Source organism: Geotrypetes seraphini, chromosome 5, assembly GCF_902459505.1.
Source record: "Geotrypetes seraphini chromosome 5, aGeoSer1.1, whole genome shotgun sequence".
Lineage (NCBI taxonomy): Eukaryota > Metazoa > Chordata > Amphibia > Gymnophiona > Dermophiidae > Geotrypetes > Geotrypetes seraphini.
The window spans coordinates 28,588,583-28,612,299 of NC_047088.1; the positions used below are offsets into that span (position 1 = coordinate 28,588,583).

At 42.7% G+C, this 23,717-nt stretch overlaps 2 protein-coding genes across 9 annotated transcripts in view; both read right to left on the bottom strand.

Moving 5' to 3' along the window:
- Window positions 1-6,378, bottom strand: part of UBE2A (ubiquitin conjugating enzyme E2 A) — a 32,937-nt gene extending 26,559 nt beyond the window's left edge. The window contains exons 1-4 of one of the 2 annotated variants that reach the window (XM_033946317.1): window positions 6,195-6,378; window positions 5,827-5,907; window positions 5,290-5,315; window positions 2,863-2,952 (exon numbers count right to left, since the gene is read on the bottom strand). In XM_033946317.1, the coding sequence (XP_033802208.1) occupies window positions 2,863-2,952; window positions 5,290-5,315; window positions 5,827-5,907; window positions 6,195-6,238 (241 nt within the window). In that variant the 5' untranslated portion in view covers window positions 6,239-6,378. Of the gene's footprint in view, window positions 1-2,862; window positions 2,953-5,289; window positions 5,316-5,826; window positions 5,908-6,015; window positions 6,078-6,194 lie in introns of those variants that run through there. The other variant, XM_033946318.1, reaches the window with a different exon arrangement.
- A 7,906-nt stretch (window positions 6,379-14,284) lies between these two features.
- Window positions 14,285-23,717, bottom strand: part of LOC117361316 — a 192,098-nt gene continuing 182,665 nt past the window's right edge. For 6 of the 7 annotated variants that reach the window (XR_004539627.1, XR_004539626.1, XR_004539628.1 and 3 more), the window contains 2 exons: window positions 15,393-16,563; window positions 14,285-14,560 (listed from right to left, as the gene is read on the bottom strand). Coding sequence is in view for 1 of the 7 variants with exons in the window: in XM_033946481.1 (XP_033802372.1) it covers window positions 16,480-16,563 (84 nt within the window). In the remaining 6 variants the exon portion in view is untranslated. Of the gene's footprint in view, window positions 14,561-15,345; window positions 16,564-23,717 lie in introns of those variants that run through there. The other variant, XM_033946481.1, reaches the window with a different exon arrangement.

Genomic DNA, 23,717 nt, shown 5'->3' on the forward strand with positions numbered 1-23,717 from the left:
GTAATGATACTAAAGCGATTCTTGATCTTTTCCCACACCAAACAAATTTTGTAAGAATATTGTTAAGTTTTTTATAAAATGACCCCTGAAAAAATATTGGAATCATACTCATTTGGTAACAAACCACAGGCAATATCATCATTTTAATTGTTTGAATTCTTCCCCACCAAGAAAGATGTAATGGATTCCATTGCTCACACATTTCTGTTATTTTTTTCAATAAAAGTTTTTCATTCTCTTTGACTGTGTCTTCAATTGTATTTTTGATCATAATTCCTAAGTATTTTATACCATCATCTTTCCAAATAAATGAATATGGGTCAAATAATCCTTTGGTACAATGAACATTTATTGGGAGAATTTCAGATTTGTTCCAATTAATTTTATATCCAGAAAAAGTACCATATGTTTCTATTAAATTAAGTATACATGGAATAGTAGTTTCCGGTTTTCTTAAATATAATAATATATCATCTGCATATGCAGATATTTTAAATTCAAAATTGTTAAATGATATTCCCTCTATCTCCTTAGTTTTGTTTATTGCAATTAATAAAGGTTATAGGACAATATCAAAAAGTAAAGGAGACAGAGGGCATCCTTGTCTAACTCCCCTGTGCAAGTTAAATCTATTTGATAAATTATTATTAATATATAATCTTGCTCCAGGAGAGCTATACAACGTCTGAATCATTTCAATAAAACCGGATCCTATACCAAACCATTGTAAAGCTTGGTATATAAAATTCCATTCCACTCTGTCAAAAGCTTTTTCTGCATCTAAAGATATTAAAAAAGCTGGATCATTTATATTTTTTGCTAAATTTAATGAGTGGAATGCTAATCTAGTATTATTTGATGAATGTCTTTTAGCAATAAATCCTGTTTGATGTACATCAATAATGAAAGGGAGAGCTTTTGCCAATCTTAATGCTAATACTTTAGCCATTAATTTGTTATCCACATTCAATAATGAAATAGGCCTGTAATTTGAAACCAGAGTAGGATCTTTGTTTGGTTTTGGTAAGACTATAATTATTGATTCTGCCATAGTACCAGAAATTTTTCCATTCTTTATTTGATATTGATATAAATTTAACAGATGTGGTAATATGATATTTTGAAAAAATTTATAAAATTCAACAGTATACCCATCTCCACCTGGAGCGGATCCAACTCTAAGAGACTTCAATGCTGTTTCTAATTCTTTTAAAGATATAGGTTCTTCTAAACTTCCTTTTATATGATCTGGAATATTTGGTCCAATATATGAATTTAAAAAAGTTAATCCGTCTTGTTCTTTATTTTTATAAGAATTGGAAGTATATAATTCTTTATAAAAATCAAGAAATTGTGTTATAATATCTTTTGTGTTGGTATGTGTGTTACCTTTTGTATCTTTAATTGCAATAATCTTAGATTTTCTTTTCTTTGCTTTTAGAAAGTTTGCTAATAATTTACCAGCTTTATTTGAATTTCCATAATATTGTACTTGTTTGTTGAAAATGTCTTTCCTCACAATTTGAGAAGAAATTTCATTGTATTTAACTTTTAATTTTAATAATTCTTGTAATGTATTATTTTCCCATTTCTCAATTAATTTATTTTCTAATAATTTAATTTGCTTTCCCATCTCAATAAATTGTTTTTTTTTTTTGTTTGTTAATAAATGTTGAATATGAAATAATATTTCCTCTCATAGTTGCTTTAAAAGCATCCCATAAGATCTCAGCATTAATATCTGAAATATCTGCTGCAAGTTTTCGCGGCAAACTCACAAAACTGCAGAGCTCACAAGGTTGCTATGAGAACTCACAGCAGCAATGTCAGATAGCGGCTCTGCACAAGGCAGAAGTGAAAAAGATTTCTCCTGTCCCGGCCTGCCACTGAACCATCAGGGATTATGGCAGGCCCGGGGGAGGCCTGCAACAGTTCCAGGGATGGGGGGGCAGGTGGACACTGACCCGAACGTAAACCAAGTCCCCCAATTTTGGACTATTTTTTAGTCTAAAAAAATCTGTTTATAATAGAGTATATACGGTAAATACTGGAGTGCTGCAGGGATTTGTATTGGGATCAGTGCTATTTAACTTACTTATAAATGATCTGGAAATTGGAACAAGTGAGGTAATTAAATTTGCAAATGGCGCTAAACTGTTCAAAGTTGTTAAACCACATGCAGATTGTGAAAAATTCCAGGCAGACCTTAGGAAATTGGAAGACTGGGCATCCACAGGGCAGATGAAATTTAAATGTGGACCGATTGCACATTGGGAAGAATAACCCAAATCATAGCTATCAGATGCTAAGGTCCACCTTGGGGGTCAATGCCCAAGAAAAATATCTGGAGTTATTGTAGAAAATAAGATGAAACCTCCCACCCAATGTGAGTCATCGTCCAAAAAAGCAAACAAGATTCATGGAATCGGACTTTCCATCCTCCCAGTCTTAAATCAGACTGAAGATCATGGTCCAGATTCTCCCCTCAATAGACTAAAATATTTTGTGATGATTGCTTCTGCCTCCTATTGAAAGGCAGTAGAGAAAAACAGAATTAAGAAGGCATAAACAGAATAAAGAGGAGGATACTTCTTGTGAGCATGCACGAGGAAAGCCAGATAAAGATCTATGGCAAAGCACCAGGAGGGTGTCTAAGTAATGGGTCTTACTTAGACTGATGGCAATTAAACTTAAGCTATGACACGGAACACTTTAGTAAACAGGCCTCTTATTTATGGACTTATTTCCTTTGTCTCTTTCCTACTTGTTATTTGAGAACAAACCGTCTGTGTTGTGTTACTTGATAAGCAATACATACACATTCAACTTCAATTACTTTAAAATCGTGAAGTCTGTACTTACCATTTGGATGAAACATTTTAGAGACAAATCTAACTGTAGGTGGTTTATTTGGATATTCTTCTGTGAATTCTATTGTAAGCTTGAAAGTTCCTAAAATAAAACAAGCTTAAAATTAATCTTTATTTGCTCCACATAGGTGAGAAAAGGAAGCAGAAAACTGGAGAAGACAGAAATGGAGGGAGTCAAGGGCGACAGGGAAGTAAACAGAATACGAAAACACAGTACAGACACCAGATGACTTGTTTATAAATTACAGTAGAATCTCAGTTAACCAGTATTCAACTTAACTGGCATTCTCAAACAAATGGCAAAAAACTTGTCTCCCACGCTCCTCAGATAACCTCCAAAGTTGTGCTCCTGACCAAACACTCCTTCTCCCCGTCCCTTTACCAAAAGCAACAGAGCCGGTCCCAACAACTCTCCTCCCAGTCCCTTTACCAAAAGCAGCAGAGCCGGTCCCGACAACTCTCCTCCCAGTCCCTTTACCAAAAGCAGCAGAGCCGGTCCAGACAACTCTCCTCCCAGTCCCTTTACCAAAAGCAGCAGAGCCGGTCCCGACAACTCCCCCCCCAGTCCCTTTACCAAAAGCAGCAGAGCCGGTCCCGACAACTCTCCCCCCAGTCCCTTCACCAAAAGCAGCAGAGCCGGTCCCGACAACTCTCCTCCCAGTCCCTTTACCAAAAGCAGCAGAGCCGGTCCCGACAACTACCCCCCCAGTCCCTTTACCAAAAGCAGCAGAGCTTGTCCCGACAACTACCCCCCTCCCCTTTACCAAAAGCAGCAGAGCTTGTCCCGACAACTACCCCCCTCCCCTTTACCAAAAGCAGCAGAGCTTGCCCCGACAACTACCCCCCTCCCCTTTACCAAAAGCAGGGGAGCCGGTCCCGATAACTCCCCACCTCCTCTTTACCAAATGCAGGGGAGCCAGTCCCGATAACTCCCCCCCTCCTCTTTACCAAATGCAGGGGAGCCGGTCCCGACAACTCCCCCCTTTACCAAAAGCAGCAGAGCCAGTCCCGACAACCCTACCTTCCTCCATCCATCTCCACAATAGCAGCAGCCAGTGAGCAAAGGCAGCACCATTCCTCTGCTGCTTCAAGTAAGTGGGGGGGGGAGGGGAGGGTTGTCGGAACTGGCTACTTGTTGCTTTGGAGACCAGAGAGAGGAAGGGATGGGTGTTGTCAGGATTGGCTGCCGTGGATAGTGGACCTGTGTGTGGAGAGAAGGGAAGGGACAAGGATAACTGGGCCTACAGGGTGCAGGGCAGGGGCGATGCTGGACCCATAAGTAGGGGGTGAGGAGAGAAAGTAACCCAAAAAGAAGAACAGATGCTGGACCTACACTGTAGTTTCTGGTTGCTTGAGTTACAATAAAAATAGTTTTGGCTCCCTTCCCATCTCACTCTATCATCCCCCCCATACACGTGTAGGTCCAGCATCTGTTCTTCTTTCTGGGTTACTTTCTCTCCCCACCCCCCTCTTATGGGTCCAGTATCCATTCATCGTCCCTGCCCTGCAGGGCCAGTTATCCATGTTCCTTCCCCTCTCGCCACACACCAATCCCCATGGGTGCCAGATGACTTATACAATATATTTCAAACACAAAAACTCGGATATGGTGAATATCACTAATAATCACAAAAAACACTTTCACCAAAAGGAAATATTGAAGGTATATTAAACAAAAGACACAAGCAAAGACCAGTCTTAACGGAGGAAAAAGCCTCAGACAGGGGCCCACCCACCTCCACAATGGTGGAATAACGGTGTTCAGGCGATCACTTCACTGGCATAAAACCTCCTACTATAATGGTCATAGCAATGTGTCAAAAAATTGCTTTCAGAATTGAGTGATGTAGAAGAAGATAATAATAACTTAACTTTCTCCTTAAGGATCGGAACACCAACGATGGCCAGCGTTTCACTGTCAAGCTGCCTCAAGGTGTAAACAAATCCGATCACACTACAAATATAGACATAAAACACTAGTGTTTGTGAGTGTTTTATGTCTATATTTGTAGTGTGATCGGATTTGTTTACACCCTGAGGCAGCTTGACAGTGAAACGCTGGCCATCGTTGGTGTTCTGATCCTTAAGGAGAAAGTTAAGTTATTATTATCTTCTTCTACATCACTCAATTCTGAAAGCAATTTTTTGACACATTGCTATGACCATTATAGTAGGAGGTTTTATGCCAGTGAAGTGATCGCCTGAACACCGTTATTCCACCATTGTGGAGGTGGGTGGGCCCCTGTCTGAGGCTTTTTCCTCCGTTAAGACTGGTCTTTGCTTGTGTCTTTCGTTTAATATACCTTCAATATTTCCTTTTGGTGAAAGTGTTTTTTGTGATTATACAATATATTTAACATTTTTAAGTTATGAAAAATAATTTTTTAAAAATACACAAGTCATTTGAAAAGACACTTACCATCTTCAAAAGGTGTTCCCTCTGGCCTATAGGAGAAAAAGAGTACTGGTAAATTATGATTAGCATCTCATTGATGTACCCCTGGCTTAAAACTATCCACATTTTTAGCCTCAACTCTTTAAGGACATTGCTAGGATTCCAATATGGAAGCCATAAACCTTCCACCTAGGCTCCAATACACTTTTTACAAAGAAACAAAAGACCTACCGCTGCTTTTTCCTATTTCCCTCACCCAACACACTAACCACCTGAATTAGTTATCCTTTAGCATAAATAAAGGAGCTGCAGTAATAGCTCTGTTACACAAGATTTTTTTTATTGTCCGATTGTAGTTTTATGCCTTTGTATACTACATTACTGCACAAGGATGGCAAAATAGAGATCAATCTAACACGTCTCACTTTGTGGGTCGTCGGGGAATATAGCCCACAGCAACCGATCGGGTACAGTTCACAAACCACTGGTTTCCCAGGATGGGGCATCTAGCGGGCAGGAAAATCCCCGGCACGGAAGGCCGCACCCGGCTACCAAACTCACCCAAATATTACCGCGTTCCACACCATGATGTTGTTTTCCGAGGGGGCTCCGCTAACCCCCGCCGGCGGGTCCTCCTGCAACCTGGGAAAGAAGAAAAGGGATGCAAGCAGTTAAATATACAAAAGTGAAGCTACAAACAAGCGCAGCAGAAGAAGCCCCCCCTCCCCCCTTCGACAGTTAACAACAAACCCTTCCCGATTCACGGAACCCAATACGCCAGTTGGGCCTGCGTAACGCCCGCTGCGCTCAACGTGCTCCGGAGTTTGCGTAACTACGCCGCCGCCATCCATATTTCCTACCCGTAGTCCATCTTTAAAAGTCGCCATGTTGGCGCCTGAAGCGACCCCCCTCTCCCCCCCGTCCCTCACCTTTTGAAGTCTCTCATTAAGCGCCTTCTCGCTGGGGTTGACATCTGTCCTTTTCACTAGTGAAGGGTGAGCAGAGAGGAGGTTTTCACTTGGACTGTTATCGTATACAAGGTTAAATTAAAGCAGGCGAAAAGAAAACCAGAAACAAAGTTACACACACACAAAAAAAAAAAAAAAAAATAACCCAGCACAATCCACTCCTGACTCCGCGCGCTAGTCCACCAGCCGCCGTCACCAAGCTTGGAAAAGCTCTACGCGTAATTAAAAAAAAAAAAAAAAAAAAAAAAAAGTCCCGGTTGCACTGCCGGCTCGCAGTTCAGCGGAGAGCAGGGAGGCTCGGGATTGTACCACTTCTCCAATACACGCCGGGGGAGGAGGGGGAAGGAGAGGCGAACTGCCACCTTCCTTGTCTGTCTCCACAGCGCTTCCTCTGGCTGTAGAAAATTAGGAATCGCCCATTGCAGGAATGGCAAATCGTAGAGAGGCCACCTTTTAGGACTATTTTCTCTTTCTTAGGAAACGTGTCGCCGCTCTGGCATCCGTCCACTTTCCCTCTCCCGCCTTCCCCCTCCTCCCCATTCCCTGGGTTGCGATGCGTGCGATGACGTCACTATCCCTCCCGCCCATTGACAATCAGGTGAACGTCAGCGACTTGTAAGAAGTGGGTGGTGGACTACTGCAAGCGGCTCGCTAGTGGAACGGTATTTAATGCAATAAAGGTCACTTGCCTCAGTGAGAATCTTGTTTCCTCTTATTAATATTTATTGTGGACCGTGGATAAATTCCTTCACCCACTATATAAATCGAGTTAAGTGTATAGTTAGTAAATAAAACCCCACTGAGAATAACAGGGTTTGTGTTATGTAACGAAATTTGATATACAGCCTTTCTGTACGAACAACCAAAGCATTTTTATCGTAGTTGTACTTTCTCTGGCCCCAGATTGTGCTCACAATCTAGCCATTAATGCACATTAGTAAATAGACCCCCTTAGCCTGTAAGTCCTTTGAGCAAGATCAATGGACACAGGCCTGCTTTTAAAATGGTGCTGGAGTATTGGTGATGTCATGCCTTGAGTCTAATAGAAGGCAGCTTAAGGTAAGGGATGAGATGGCATGGCTCCTCCATCCCTTTATTTCCCTAAGATAACTAAAAAGGGAAAGAAAGTCACCACAGTTAAATTTATTAGGGGAATCAACACTGTCAAAATGGTAAATTGGTTTAGATATTTGGGAATAACAATTGACTCACTTAATTTTTGAAGATCAGGTTTCTGTAGTATTTGCAAAAGAGCACTGAAACAACTCAGAGCCATTCGAAGTTTTTAAAATGAAGATTCTCTACATACTTACATGCTTTTGTGTTATCAAAATTGGACTATGGTAATTTAGGGCTCCTTTTACAAAAGTGCGTTAGGACCTTAACGCGCGGAATAGCGTGTGCTATAATGCCGCGCGTACTAGCTGCTACCGCCTCCTCGAGCAGGCGGTAGTTTTTCAGGTAGCGCGTGCTATAGCACGCGTGTTAATAAGGTGCGTGCGCTAAAAACGCTAGTGCATCTTTGTAAAAGGAGTCCTTAGTGTATGCAGGGATAATGATAGCACAATTAAAATGTTTACAAACTGCAGAATACTGCCATTCTGCTACTGGGTAAAGCTCATATTAGGGACCATGTAACTCCTTTGTATTTAAAATTTCACTGGCTACGTATAGAATAGAGAATTGAGTTCAAGTTATTGATGTTAGCTCATAAAGCATTGTATGAGCTGTAGCTCCCATATTTGTCGACTTTAGTTGTGTTCTATGCTCCTCGTCAATTGTTAAGGTCACATTTCTAAGGCTTATTTAGCATCAACTAGAAATTGTTCTTCTTTTTTCCTGGCCCCAGGTTTATGGAACAGTTTACCATTAAAGTTGAGAAAGGAGAACTCTAACAAATTTTAAAAGTCATTTAAAGTCCCACTATTTTCAATTAGCTTTTTTAAGTTAAGCCGACTGAATTCCTCTGTTATAATCTGCATTGCAAAGTATACAGTATGGGGCTCATAATAAAAAAAAAAAAAAAAACGTCTAAAAAGTGGCCTAAATGGGTACTTGGACAATCAAAAAGCCTGATAGTCCAAGTACCCATAACCAAAGCTGGTTTTTGACGTATCTAAAACCAGCTTAGGCCTTTCCCCTGCCTCTAAACGCACAGAGAGAAAAGAGGCGTTTTTAGAGGAGGGGAAAGGGCGGGCGGTGGGCAGGAGGTGGGACGACCTAGACCTAGGCGTGCAGCAGATATAACCAAAACTTTAGGCAGGTTGCCTAATCGGCACTTATACGTTTTGACTTAGACCAAGTCAAAACAGGTAAAAGTGCCGAAAAGGAGCCGCTGAGCTGATCGTGGCTGCTGTGATCAGCTCAGCGGCCTCAGCAACCTGCCTACCCCCTACAGCAATGATCATGGCAGGAGAGATGGCTCATCTCCCCTGCCGCGATCCACCCTTCCCCCCCCCCACAACGATCAGGGCAGGAGGGAGCCCAAGCCCTCCTGCCCTGCGGCACCCCTGAACCCCCAATGAAGATCGGGGCAAGGGCTCCTTTTATCAAGTCGCGCTAGCGGTTTAATGCACGTAATAGCGTGCGTTAAACCGCCGGCCGCGCTAGCTGCTACCGCCTCCTCTTGAGCAGGCGGTAGTTTTTGGCCAGCGCGGGGATTAGCATGTGATGAAAAGTCACACCCGTTAACCCCGCTAGCGTGGCTTGATCAAAGGAGCCCATAGTTATTACACATCTTATAATGAAATAGTCCACATCATGAGCGAGGAGGAGAGAATAAAAGAAAAGAAAATTACCAAACAAGTAATCACAGGATAATACAATCCTATATATTATTTCCATTATCTATTCCACTAATAAAATCCTCCCATCCAACTGAGAAAATTAGCCAAACAACCCCCCCCCCTTTTTTTTAACAAAGGTGCGGAAGAGGTTTTTAGCACCAGCCGGCGTGCTGAATGCTCTGCTCTGATAGTCATAGAGTTCCTATGAGTGTAGGAGCAGCGCAGAGCATTCAGCGCACTGGCCATTGCTAAAAACCTCTTCCGTGCTTTTGTAAAAGAGGAGGGGGATATTTAGGTACAAGAACCTGGTCGATATATTTTTACCAGCAATAAGATTCTCCAATTGATTAGGCTCAAAAAAAATATATAACTTCCCTTCCAAAGTAACAAACATTTACAGGGAAATTTCAAATAAAAAGTTCCACCAATTGAAATTAGCTGAGATTTTAAGGCTAAAAAAGCCTTATGTACAACAATCATAAGAAAGATCATGAAAGATTAAAAATGAATAAAGAATTTTTTTTAAAAAAAAAGCCTTATGTCTCAGCTGAGTGGAACAGGCCACATCAGAATCTTTATTACCAAAATAAGCCTTCAGACAAAAAAAGTCACCAATAATGTAGCTCTTTTAGAAATATTATCCTGAGAATCTTCCAAAAACACTGTAAGATTAAGGGTTTCAGGGTCAATCAAAACATCACTTGCTTCTTCAAACCCCCCCCCCCCAATACCTTAATTTTTGAAGAATAAAGACTTTTAATAAACATAAAGGACGGGCAATGTGAGATTGTCTTCATTTCAGTAATATAGTAGAGCTGCTGAACAATTAAAAATTTTAATTGCGATTATCTTGAGTTAACTGGTCTGGTACCACTATACTTGCTGGATTCTCAGGCAGCTTCTGCAATGCAAGCAAGCTTCCTCTGCCAGCCTTATGAGTCTTTGTGCAGCTGCATCTTGCCTCTGATGCAACTTCCTGTTTCTGTGGCTGCATGAAGGCTCTCAGGGCCAGTGAAGTAAGCCTGTAGATACTGCCCACGATCCAAGCAAGCACAGTGATGCCAAACCAAGAGGGAGGGACAGATGAGCCTGTCCACAGTACCAAGGACCCAAAAGCACCATCCTCTTGAGCCACCTCATCCACTCTGTAGAACCTCGTTAAGGTTCTACATATCATATTCAATTCAAAATTTTAATGTTAGCACATAAAGCATTTCACAATTTTGAACCTAGTTATTTGAATTCATTAATTATTTTTTACACTCCAACCCGAGTATTAAGATCTCTCCAACACAATAGATTATTATTACTGGCAGCTAATAAACAAACCGGATATTTACTCAACGCAAAGCTTTTTTTTATTTATCACCTAGTCTTTGGAATAAACTTCCAAATTATATGCATCTTGAATTGAATTTTAAGGGCTCCTTTTACAAAGGTGCGCTAGCGTTTTTAACGCATGCACCGGATTATCGCGCGCTATAGTGCGTGCTAGCTTTTTTTTTTTTTTTTTTTTTAATTCTTTATTCATTTTAAAATCTTCCAGCAAGTGCACAGTAATATATCATTAATAACAACAATATAACACTTGAAATTATTTCTATTGTAATCATAATAACATAAAAATTATAACCCGTCCCACCCACTCTTCCTCAATGAATACAATCAAACATATCATAAAAATAAACTAAACACATTATTTAATAAAGTTTCCATAACCACCCCCTCCCCCATGTGTAAATATATCTATCAAAGGAAAATGATGTTTACACATTACAATATCTTTCCAATGGCCCCCAGATCTTTATAAAATTATTATAATTCCCTTTCTGCAAAACAATTGCTCTTTCCATCATAAAAATATAACATAGTGAATTCCACCAAAAAGTATAATTAAGATTAGTATAATTTTTCCAATTATTAGTAATATGCTGAATGGCAACCCCGGTCATGATTAATAAAAGTTTGTTATTATGTGATGATATTTGACTTTTTTTCCTCATAGACATGCCGAACAGAATAGTATCATAAGATAATGCAACATGGTTTTCTAATAGACTATTTACTTGGGTCCAAATTGAATTCCAAAAAACCTACCGCCTGCTCAAAAGGAGGCGATAGCGGCTAGTGCATGCGGCAATTTAGCGTGCGCTATTTCACGCGTTAAGGCCCTAGCGCGGCTTTGTAAAAGGAACCCTAAAGCTTTTAAAAACATTCTTTTTTCATTTAGCCTTCGGTTCTGACATTCCTCAAAATGACCATATATAATAACAAGATATTTCATTTGACTAATGATGGTCTATAGAGGCACATGGGCACTTTTTTGTTATTTTCTTTCTTTTTTTGTGTGATTAAATAGGTCTTTCCTGTACTTTATGGAGTTCTTTTCTTTTTCCATGCATTTGATTTTAATTGTTAGCCGCTGAGAACTGTTGTAAGCTTCAGCGGGATATCAAATTTTAATAAACATAAACATAGCTGCTCTACCAATTTTATCATGTGAAACAGTTGCCTGAAATAGAAAAACAATGGCAAAAATACTCAAAAACAAGAAAAAGAAAGCAGAGCAGATCAGAAAACACCTTCTGAGTTTGCTTGTAGAAGGAAAAACTGAGGAGACTGAGAGGGGACATGATAGAAGTTACTGAAGGGAATAGATACTGAAGGGAATACACTTAGTAGATACTGAAGGGAATAGACATAGTAGATAAAGATAGGTTGTTCACCCTCTCCAAGGTAGGAAGAACGAGAGGGCACTCTCTAAAGTTAAAAGGGGTAGATTCCGTACAAACGTAAGGAAGTTCTTCTTTACCCAGAGAGTGGTGGAAAACTAGAACGCTCTTCCTGAGGTTGTTATAGGGGAAAACACCTTCCAGAGATTCAAGACAAGGTTGGCAAGTTCCTGCTGAACTGGAACATACGCAGGTAGGGTTGATCTCAGTTAGGGCTCTGGTCTTTGACTTGGGGGCCGCCACGGGAGTGGACTGCTGGGCGCGATGGACCACTGGTCTGACCAATCAGTGGAAATTCTTATGTTCTTATGAAGAGGGATCTGTTCTGCACTGCAGAAGTAGGGGGGGTGGAGTTCAGAGTTTTCCCTGACACCCTTCTGCAAAGTTCACGACTAATTGGAAGCAACAGCTATGGTACAGAATTCTCTGTTTTTGCAACAGAATGAGATTTACCACTTCTCTTTCTTACTCCATATGTTCTATTCTGCAAGAACTCTGCAAACTATTTCAAAACCATACCTTGAAGACCTAGTTCACTCAGCTTAAACAAAAGCAATGAATGATCAACTGCATCAAAAGCAGCAATGTCAAATTTCAGCAAAACATAAATATCATTAAAACCAGAAAAGCCAAGAGCATGGGACTACGGTTATCCAATTTTAAAAGTGAGTGCAAGAAGATATGAGTGCAAAAGAGTAACCTCATGGAACAAATCATGGTATCATATTTAATTGCTGAAACTATATCGGTTGATTGCCAAATAGAAGAATAAAGAATAAAGTTATTATTTTGGCAAAATTTTCCCCATTGGCTAGCTCATTCAAAATATAGTCATTGGGATGAACATCCCATATCCATCACATTTGAGAACCAGAACAAATTATCAAACAAATACATCTGCTTGTTACTCTGAAGGACTCTTAGGTGCATCTCAGCATAGGGTTTTTGCTCTGTTTCTTGGTTTTGGCCCTTAAGTTTTGTGAAATATATCACTATTGGGGGTATTTTCAAAAAACTAAGATGTTCAAAAACGGCATATATCGGCACTTAGACATTTTTCTTGGCATAACATCCAAGTGCCAATTTTCAAAAGTCTTTCTGGACATCATGCAAGGTATTCTACCTGCTATGCGTCCAAAACTAAAGAGGGGGCGCGTTGGAGGAGTGTTCTTGGCGGGCTTAGAGTTGGATGTCTTGTGGCAATAAACGTTTCCCAAAACATCCTAGATGTGAGCTAGATCTGTTTTAACAGTGTCTAAGTGCCAAAAATATACCCAAACTGACCCTGACTACTGGAGGAATAAAGTTATGACCGACCCCCACACTCTCCCAGTGGTCACTAACCCCCTACCACCCCCAAAATTCTGAATGAAACAGTATATACCTGTATCTAGAATAGCAGCACCTGGTATGGAAAAGCCTAGTAGTCTCACATAGGTGTCTTAAGTAGCCTGGTGAGTGGGCTAGTGAGCCATAGAGAAGAAGACCCAGGCCCATAAGTCACTATAACCACTACATTTATGGTGTAAAGTGTGATCCCACCAAAACCCTACTATATTGCTATATAGGTGCCATTAGGGCTATTGGGGTGGCAGGTGGGTATAGTAGGTTTTGGAGGAATTTTGGAGGGCTTAGCATAAATTAGAAGGGATTTATTGTGAGATGTACATCTGGCACCCTTTATGTGAAGTTCACAGCAGCTCTAAGGTGCCTCACTGTTCTATTGGCATGTCTGTATGGCCAGTCCATTACAATGCTGGACCCTTCCACATTCAAATGGTCTGGATTTGGACGTTTCTCTAGTGGAAAATGACAAAGTTAGACGTTCCAAGGTTGGATGCCCTGGCAGCCAAGATATCTAAGTAGATGATTTAAAAAAATATATATTTGGATGTCTAGCAGTTTTGCTAGTTTCGAAAATGTATGTTTCTCCACCTCCAACTTTGGACGTCTTATGGGAAACAACCATAGTTGGACTTGGACGTCCTATTGAAAATGCCCCTCCATGTCACTTATGGCTTAGGTTGTATTTTTGGTTTTTCCATTATAAAACTTTCAGTGGTGACAGTGATTTTGACGCGGAGCAGTTTACTAATCTTCCATCTTCGGAGATCAGATGATTGTCACTCTACATGGCTTCTTTGCTTTTTTCATTGTCTAGAATTACATTCTATTTGAGTTTTATAATATTATATTTCTTTTCTTTTCACTTTCCTGAGGACTTTTTAATTAACCACCTCTTTTACTAAGGCACACTGGCCGATTTAGCACCCCTTAGTAAAAGGGCCCCTAATTTTGTTATGTTAAAATGTTAGTATGTTAATAAATGTTTAATATGGTGCTTTAGATAGATTGTGAGCTTTTTTGAACAAATAGGGAAGTTTTAAGCACCTAGTGAACTACTACTGTAACCCGTTCTAGGCTCCTGGGAAGGATGGGCTATAAAAATGAAAAAATAAATAAATAAATAGAATTTAAAAAATAATTGCCCTTTTATTGACTGAATTATATAGACTTTTTTTTATTGCCATTTAATCATTATTCACAAGAACATACTTGTTAAAGAAATACAGAAAGAAATCATTAAAGAATTATAATAAATATAAGGACATTATCCAGATCTTCCTTAGACCCCCATTTCTGGGTTGGGCCCAGGTAACCATTAAAGAAGAGAGGTACTATTACAAGAATCAATTATATAGTCATGACTTAACAGCTTTCCCACAATTATAAATTAACTGTTCCCAACACTAAACATTACCAGTTTCTTCATATCTATAAATGTTTTAGCTGTTCTGGAGAAAAAAAACTTTCCCAAGTCGAGTATATAATATGAACCCCTCAGATTCCTGCGCTGTTTAGTATAATTACTATAACAGCCGATAGCAGGTGGGCAGTTCTCATTCATTGGGTGTTCATATTTTGTTATTAAGCTTTTTTTCTTTTTTGAATTATACAGTAAAACTTTTTCTATTATAGTCAATATATTATACGTGACTTGAAATACAAAATGTGCATATATAGCTCAGCGGCACTTATCTTTTATGAGAACCGCTGGTGTTTCCAATACACTCTGCCGTTGCTAATATAGCCCCGACGGGACCCGTTTCGCCGACTATGGCTTTATCAAGGGTCAACTGTAAAAGAGAGTGTACAAAGTCAGTTTTTCAATACCCGAAACTTCACAAATATAGTCAAGTACTCCAAATAACATTATTAGAATTTACTCACTGTGCACAGCTACGCCTGTGTGTAACAGGTCTTAGAAATGGCGCCGGCAACTGCCGGCTGCTAATTGCTACGTTTTATGACATGTTGGTGATGACGTCATTGACAATCACAAATTATCACAGGTTATCATTCCACTATACTATAATAGAAAAAGTTTTACTGTATAATTCAAAAAAGAAAAAAAGCTTAATAACAAAATATGAACACCCAATGAATGAGAACTGCCCACCTGCTATCGGCTGTTATAGTAATTATACTAAACAGCGCAGGAATCTGAGGGGTTCATATTATATACTCGACTTGGGAAAGTTGTTTAGCCAAGTCTTACAAGTTCTGTATAGTTGTGAACGATTCAAATTGGAACTTGACACCATTGTATTGATAGTAGTGATTCACTGGAGAAAAAAAACACATATTTTAACCCCAAATATTTAATCATACGAAGACGAAAGAGGCATCCAGAGAAACCACTTCTGATCTCATTGCAAGAAATAATTTTCTTCACTCTTGCATTTGTCTGGTCACGTCTGCGACTATCCACACCTTTTTACCATAGAAGGATTTCTGAGAATTCCGGAAAAATAATCTGAAAATGGCATTAACATCCTGTTCAACCACTAGAGATACTAATAGAGTTGCTCTTTCCAGATTTTCTGTTACAGATGATTCAAGAATATCGGTAACATTCTTCACCCACATTTATTTGCAAGTTCTCTGAATCAACTCCCATTTCTTTTTTACCAGGAAAATAGTAAATCTGGTTTATTGGAGGAATATTTTCTGAAGGAAAACCCAATACTTCAACCAAATATTTCTTAAGTAACTCAAATCTCGCAGCTGTAGCCCCTTAAATTGGGGTTTCCCCAGTCGAAGAATCATCGCCAGGGGCCACCAGCTGAGCTGCGGTTGGTGCAGGACGCAGCGGGGGGAGAGATGTAGAAGTCTACTTCCTTGACGTCTCCTCTCACAAAGGATATTGCAGACTGCTCCCCAGGAAGTTGAGGGATAGGAGTGAGAGCAAACTCCCGAATGGAGCGCTGAGCAGGTGAGGAAGTTCTTGCCGTCAAGGGTTCGGCCCGAACATTCCCTTTTCTCTTAGAGTGTGGCATTGTGTTGAGGAAAATAGAAACTCTGCCTTCCAAGTCAGGAGCGCTTCACTGTGCTGCCGCCATCATGGATCCGCCCCTGAATTATATAGACTTATGCTACAAAATGGTGACTGTCTATGTCAAAACTGACAGCTATAGGAACCATGTTTAGTATGTGAACACTCAATCCAGCATTTAGCCTCCATGTCACTGCTGAGACAATGCACTTGAGTTTATTCTTTGCTGAAGTTTTTCACTCCTCAGCTTAATTTACCCTTGCTGTCCAATCCCTGCTTTAAAAAGTTAACAGGTGGGCTAGAAATGTATAAAATAAAAACATTTCATTCATTTATTTTCAGTTATAACTGCAGTTAACCATTTCCATTCATATCTCAGTACAGATTGTCCATCAGTCTTTGATTTTTAGCCAAGGCAAATCCAAAGATCGTCCTAATCCAGGAATAAGTTCTTCAGACAGATAGAATAAGCACATCTGAGAATAGGGGGGAAAAAAGCACATTTTTAAAAAAGATGCTGTGTTATTACAACATGATGAAATTATACTGCAGTACAAACCTGGGATGTTGATAACTAATAATATGAGTACATGTTGAAAAGTCATGTATAATAAACCTAGGCAAGTAAAACAATTGGGAGTTTATAGTTCATTAAAATTTGCTATTCTGAGGGCTCCTTTTACAAAGGCGCGCTAGTGGTTTAACGCGCATAATACCGTGCGCTAAACCGCCGGCCGCGCTAGTCACTACCGCCTCCTCTTGAGCAGGCGGTAGTTTATAGGCCAGCGCAGGGGTCAGCGCGTGCTGAAAAGTCACGCGCGTTAACCCCGAGAGCGCGACTTAATAAAAGGAGCCCCGAGTCTAATAAGTTGAGAGAACTCTTTGAAAGTCAAAATAGAGGGTGAGACTGTCATAACTTCTCATTTAGCATTTGAGATTTTTTAGTGAGATGTCATCTTTAATGTGCAGGTTAATGTTATGATGAACAGATTTATTTATTTTTTACCATAAAACAATATTCAGTTAATATTCAGCCAGCAACAGTAAACATTTTTTAAATAATTATTGTTGCTGGCTAAGTTAGACCTGTATATTTAATACCAGACCAGGTATGGGCACTGACTGAATATCTGGGCCTGAGTGGATTCAAAGCTTAATATTCAGCCAAACACACATATAAGACAATTAAGCAGGGCCCGGCGTAATATTGGCATTTGGCCAGGACCTGCATAAGGGTATTTGACCAGGTTCTGACCCCTCCCCCCGGAAGGGGGAAGAGAAAACTAGGTTCTTACCTCAATAATTTTCTTTGTAGTAAAAAGGCAAAGGATGGAAGTTCCTATGATTCCGGAGATAGTAGGTTTTGTAAACTTGGTCGCAAATTGCCTACAGAAGTTTTCAATTCTTCCTCCTTCCCCTGTAGGTTATGGGACTCATAATAAAAAACAAAAGTCTAAAAAGTGGCCTAAATGGGTACTTGGGCGATCAAAAAGTCTGATCGTCCAAGTACCCATAACCAAAGCTGGTTTTAGACGTATCTAAAACCAGCTTAGGCCTTTCCCCTGCCTCTAAACACATAGAGCAAAAAGAGGTGTTTTTAGAGGAGGGGAAAGGGCGGGAGGTGGGCCTACCTAGACATAGGCATACAGCAGGTATAATCAAAAGTTTAGGCAGGTTGCCTAGTCGGCACTTATACGTTTTGACTTAGACCAAGTCAAAACAGGTATAAGTGCCGAAAAAGGGCCCGCTGAGCTGATGGCGGCTGGCGCGATCAGCTTAGCGGCCCAGCAACCTACCCACCCCCCACCGCAACCATCATGGCAGGAGAAATGGCTCATCTCCCCTGCTGCGATGGTGATCACCCCTCTACCTGAACTGCCGCGACCAGCGGCAGGAAAGATGCCCAATCTTTCCTGCCATGGTTTGTGGCAGTTCAGGTAGAGGGGTGATCGCCATTGCGGCAGGAGAGATAGCCAATCTCTCCTGCCACTATCCATCACCCCCCCCCCCCCCGACAAGAATGGGCAGGAGGGAGCCCAATCCCTCCTGCCCCCACTAAGATACAGGCCCTCCTGCCCCGACGCAGCAACCCCATGACAGCCCCTCCCGATCGGCCAGCCAAACACCCCACCCCATCCGTAGACCCGCAAAACTCCCCCCCCCGCCGACCACGCGACACCACCCCCTTTACTTTAAAAAAAGTTGGGCAGATGGACGGGTCCCAAGCCTGTCCGTCCGGCAGGCCCGCCCACAGGAGGGACCTTAGGCGCCTGGGCCAACCGGAATTGGCAGAGCCACCCTCAAAGGGCACCATATGCCACTTAGCAATTGCTGAGAACACCACATCCACCACTGGCGACTTCAAGGTATCCCTATCCCCCTCCGGGATTGGATACAGGTGAGCCATAGAGCACACAAAATGAAAAGGCACCTCCAGCATCTTCCACTGCACCAGGACAATATCCCAAATATCCTGATGCATAGGAAAAGAGCAGGATGCAGCACGGATCCCCCAAAGTAGAGGGTCTACCACACGCGGGGGCTTCTTTGCATCTTCCTTGAAGCGCAACACAGAGAAGACCTAAAAATGAGCTCTGGGAGCTTGTCCCGCTGAAAAATGCACTCCACGAAAGCATATTCACCGGCAGACAGAACCGCAAAACTACTGCTACGTGCATCCGTCCCCCCGAGAGGATCCTGGAGGTCTCCCAAAGGATCATCCAAGAAATATTGCTCCTCATAGGCCAAATCCTCATCCCAAGATGCCCACAGCCACTTGGACGAGGGAGGAGGAGACAGGGATGAGACCGGCACTGAGAGGAGCCAAACTGGAGTGGATGCGGAGGGAGACCCCCCCCCCCCCGAGACCCCCCAGGGTGGAAGCAGGACCCCGGCCACTTGAAAATAAGCCTTGCACCAGGCAAAAGCAAAATCAGGGGGAAAACCCCTTGGCTGCCACAGCAAGTGACCCAGTAAAACCTCACCCCTGTCTCTCCAATACAGGGGGAAGGTCACCTGAGGCTGCAGACAAGATGGAGGGGCTTTTCGCCCAAAATGGAGTAGATCCTGCCAAAATGACCCCTCTGAGACCTGTAGCAGCTGGGAAGCCTGAACTGACCCAGCCACTAAAGCAGGCAAGCTGGCAGCAGCATTAAGGGAATCCCCATCAACATCGGCGGTAAGTGAAACCTTATTTCCCTGACCATCGGTGGTTGAGGAAATCTCTGCGTGGGCGGTGAGGGAAGCTCAGGTTTCTATGCTGTCAGCTGCCGGCTAGTGAGGCACTTGCAAAGAGGATCCCTGGACACCAGCACTCGAGGCTGATGAGGATTCCCCTTCACGGCAGCCTGCACACTGCTTGCACAGGCCGGCCACAGCTGCCTCGCATATGGAGCACAATGAGCACTATTTCCCTTTAAAAGTGCTCATTGCGCAATACGCGACCTAGCTGAAATAAAAGTGCCAGTTAACAATAATAAAGCAATATCAGACAAGGGAAGGCTCCCTTCAGACCGGCACTGCCTTAGGATTTTTTTTTTTTTTTTTCAACAGAACAGACTCCACTGGCTCTCAAAGCAGTGGCGTACCTAGGGTATGTGGCACCCGGGGCCATCATTTTTTGACACACACACCCCCCATGTAAAAAAATATTTTTTGTAATGACCATGAAATGGAATAAATGGTCAGAATAGAAACAGGCAGTGAAAATTTTCTTTTATTGAACCTCATATATGTAACCATTATTCAAACATAACATAAGATAAATTATGTCTGAATTGTCATGACATCAGAAGTACATATGGAGTAGTTGCAGGTGATGCTTGGGACAGTTCTGATTGTGTTAGTTCGGTTTTATGTGTTTTTTTAATAAAAGGGTTTTTATTTCTTTTTTGAAGGTTTTGTAGTCTGTGGTCGAGGTCAATAGGCTGTAGAGTTGGGGGTCGAGTGTTGCAGCTCGAATGGCTAGGAGGTTGTCGAACAGTTTTTTTTCTTTTGATGTTTTTGGTTGGAGGGTTTGTGAATGGTGCGTGAGTTCTCCTATGTCTGGTTGAGATGGATTGAATTATTTAGCTGAAGAAATTAGTTACCCCACCCCCCATTCCACACACATTAACTTTCTTCCATTTTTGTTCCCATTATAAAAAACACTAAGTTCCCAGAAAAAAATACATTAAAATATGAAGTGAAAACAAAGGCCCCTACAGATGAGAACATAACATAAGAATAGCCTAACTGGGTCAGACCAATGGTCCATTATGCCCAGTAGCCCATTCTAATGGTAGCCAATCCAGGTCACTAATACCTGGTCAAAACCCAAAGAGTAGCAACATTCCATGCTACCAATCCAGGGCAAGCAGACACTTCCCCCATGTCTTAATAACAGACTATGGACTTTTCCTCCAAGAATTTGTCCAAATCTTTCTTAAAACCAGCTACACTATCTGCTTTTACCATAACTTCTGGCCACTTCATTTTTAAGTTTAGATCTTTCCTTCCAAACAGAGAGACCTTGCTAGATGTCAAATACAGCACAAGGTAACTTCACACAGACATAGCTGTGCAGGAAATGTGAATCTCCTCATACACCCACCATATAGTGCAAAAATGTGCAAAGGTCTGTTTTTTTCTTTCGATCACTACATAGCCTAATGCCACACAAGCAGCGCTGTTACAAACATATTCTGAAGGTCAATGCTAAGGTTAACAAAGTTTCCTTCCTTGGACCAGAAGGAGATACTGACAAACCACTGGAAGAGATCCCAAAACAACTACCCAGGAACAACACCCAAAGACTCAGTCAGTGTGTGAACCAGTTGAGTGGAGTGGACTAACTGGGGGGTGGAAATGAGCCCGAAGTTTGCTTAGCAGAATTTCCCAGACCACCTCTTCCTCGCAACACATTGACACGCTGCCACCACCACCATTAGGAACATCTCACCGGGTAGCAGTGGCGTACCAAGGGGGGGGCGGGGGGGCGGTGCGCCCCGGGTGCCAGCCCTAAGGGGGTGCTCCCGGCCTTGCCATTCAGTCCCCCCCCACCCCCGAAGGACCGCTCGCCCCACTGACCTTCCTGCACCACCTGTGAAGCAGCCCGCAGCAGGATCGCGAAGTCAGCGTCAGCGATCCCTGCGCTGCTTAGGCGCTGCTTCCTGCGCCGCGATCCCGCCCCTCCTCTGACATCAGAGGAGGGGCGGGACCGTGGTGCAGGGATCGCTGACGCTGACTTTGCGATCCTGCTGCGGCTGCTTCATAGGTGGTGCGGGGAGGCCAGGGGGGCGAGCGGTTCTTCAGGGTGGGTCGGGGCATCAGGCCTTCAGGGTGGGGCGGGCGGGCAGGCAGGCAGGCTTTCAAGGGGGAGGGGGGTGACAGGCAGGCAGGCAGGCCTTCAAGGGGGGACAGGCCTTCGGGGGGGTGCAGACCTTCAAGGGGTGCAGGCCTTCAAGGGGGGGCAGGCAGGCCTTCAGGGGGGGGTGCAGGCCTTCGGGGGGGTGTAGGCCTTTGGGGGGTGCAGGCCTTCAAGGGGGTGCAGGCCTTCAAGGGGGGGGACAGGCCTTCAAGGGGGGACAGGCAGGCAGGCCTTCAAGGGGGGGACAGGCCTACAAGGGGGGGGACAGGCCTACAAGGGGGTGGGACAGGCCTTCAAGGGGGGGGACAGGCCTTCGGGGGGGTGCAGACCTTCAAGGGAGTGCAGGCCTTCGGGGGGGTGCAGGCCTTCAAGGGGGTGCAGGCCTTCAAGGGGGGGAAAGGCAGGCAGGCAGGCCTTCAAGGGGGGACAGGCCTACAAGGGGGGGGAGAAGCTACAAGGGGGTGGGACAGGCCTTCAAGTGGGGGGACAGGCCTTCGGGGGGTGCAGACCTTCAAGGGGGGACAGGCAGGCAGGCCTTCAAGGGGGGGACAGGCCTACAAGGGGATGGGACAGGCCTTCAAGGGGGGTGCAGGCCTTCAAGGGGGGACAGGCAGACCTTTAAGGGGGGACAGGCCTTTGGGGGGGACCATGATTTAGAAGTACACGGAGGGAAGGGGGTGTTCAAAGAGACGTGCATATGCCAAACTTGGGGGGGGGAAGAAATAATGGGTCTGAAAATAGAGGAGAGGGAGAGAGATGATGGACCATGGGATTTAGGGAGGGAAGGAACAGAAAGGGAGAGAAATTGGACACAAGGGATGGTGTGGAGGAGAGATAGAGATACTGGATAGGAGGGTAATTAGGAAAAGAAAGGGAGAGATGGTGGACTCTGGGGTGGTGGGGAAGGAGGGAGAGATGCCGGATGAAAAGGGTATTTAAGAAAAGGTGTATCTGTGGAGGGAGATGAAAAAAAGGAAAGATACCAGACTTCCTGGGAAGGGAAGGGAAATGGAAAGGGAGGACAGAGTTGGCAGATGGATGGTTAGCATGCAGAAAGAAGGAGACCCTGGCAAGCAAGTTATCAGAAGAAAACCAGAGCCTTGGACCAACAAGATTTGAAATATAACCAGACAACAAAAGGTAGAAAAATTAATTTTATTTTCTGTTTTGTGATTATAATATGTCAGATTTGAAATGTGTATCCTGCCAGAGCTGGTGTTGGACTGCAAACGTGAGCTAGGATTTAACAGAGAGAGGAAAAGTCCTTTTTGTTTCTTTATTTTATTTACACCACAGCGCCAGTGTGGTTAGGAGAAGCCAAAGGGGGTGAAAAAGCTATAAAACCCACCAGGAGTTTTGAAAAAAATCACCCAACTGGGCAGGAAAATCGAATTGAAAAACCAATTCAATAGGGCTGAATCGAATCAAAAAATTTTTTCCTGTATCTGGCAGCATTAGTTTGCGCTACTGTCTTAGACTTTAGGACCTGGGATTGGGGAGAGATGGCATCCTCAGTACTTTATAATGCAAGTGAAACGAGGATTTGGTCAGACTTTTGAAGGGTCTGCAGAAAAAAAATATTGTATAGGCCGGGGACATGAGACAGCAGGAAATGGGAACTTTTCTTCCTTCTATTTTTGTGAATGGAAAGGCTGAGGATGTCAGAGAGTTCAGTTAAAATATGTGCTTTATAAGAAAATATAATAATGTGTTTTATAAAGTTTATAGCATAGCTGGCCTACTCAGTGAGGTGTTCCTAGTGGTGATGGTGGCAGCGTGTCAATGTGTTGAGAGGAAGAGGTGGTCTGGGAAATTCTGCTGAGCAAACTCCGGGCCCATTTCCACCCCCCAGTTAGTCCACTCCACTCAACTGGTTCACACACTGAGTGGGTCTTTGGGTGTTGTTTTGGGATCTCTTCCAGTGGTTTATCAGTATCTCCTTCTGGTCCAAGGAAGGAAACTTTGTTATCCTTAGCATTGACCTACAGAATATGTTTGTAACAGCGCTGCTTGTGTGGCATTAGGCTATGTAGTGATCGAAAGAAAAAAACAGACCTTTGCACATTTTTGCACTATATGGTGGGTGTATGAGGAGATTCACATTTCCTGCACAGCTAAGTCCATGTGAAGTTACCTTGTGCTGTATTTGACATCTAGCAAGGTCTCTGTTTGAAAGGAAAGATCTAAACTTAAAAATGAAGTGGCCAGAAGTTATGGTAAAAGCAGATAGTGTAGCTGGTTTTAAGAAAGATTTGGACAAATTCCTGGAGGAAAAGTCCATAA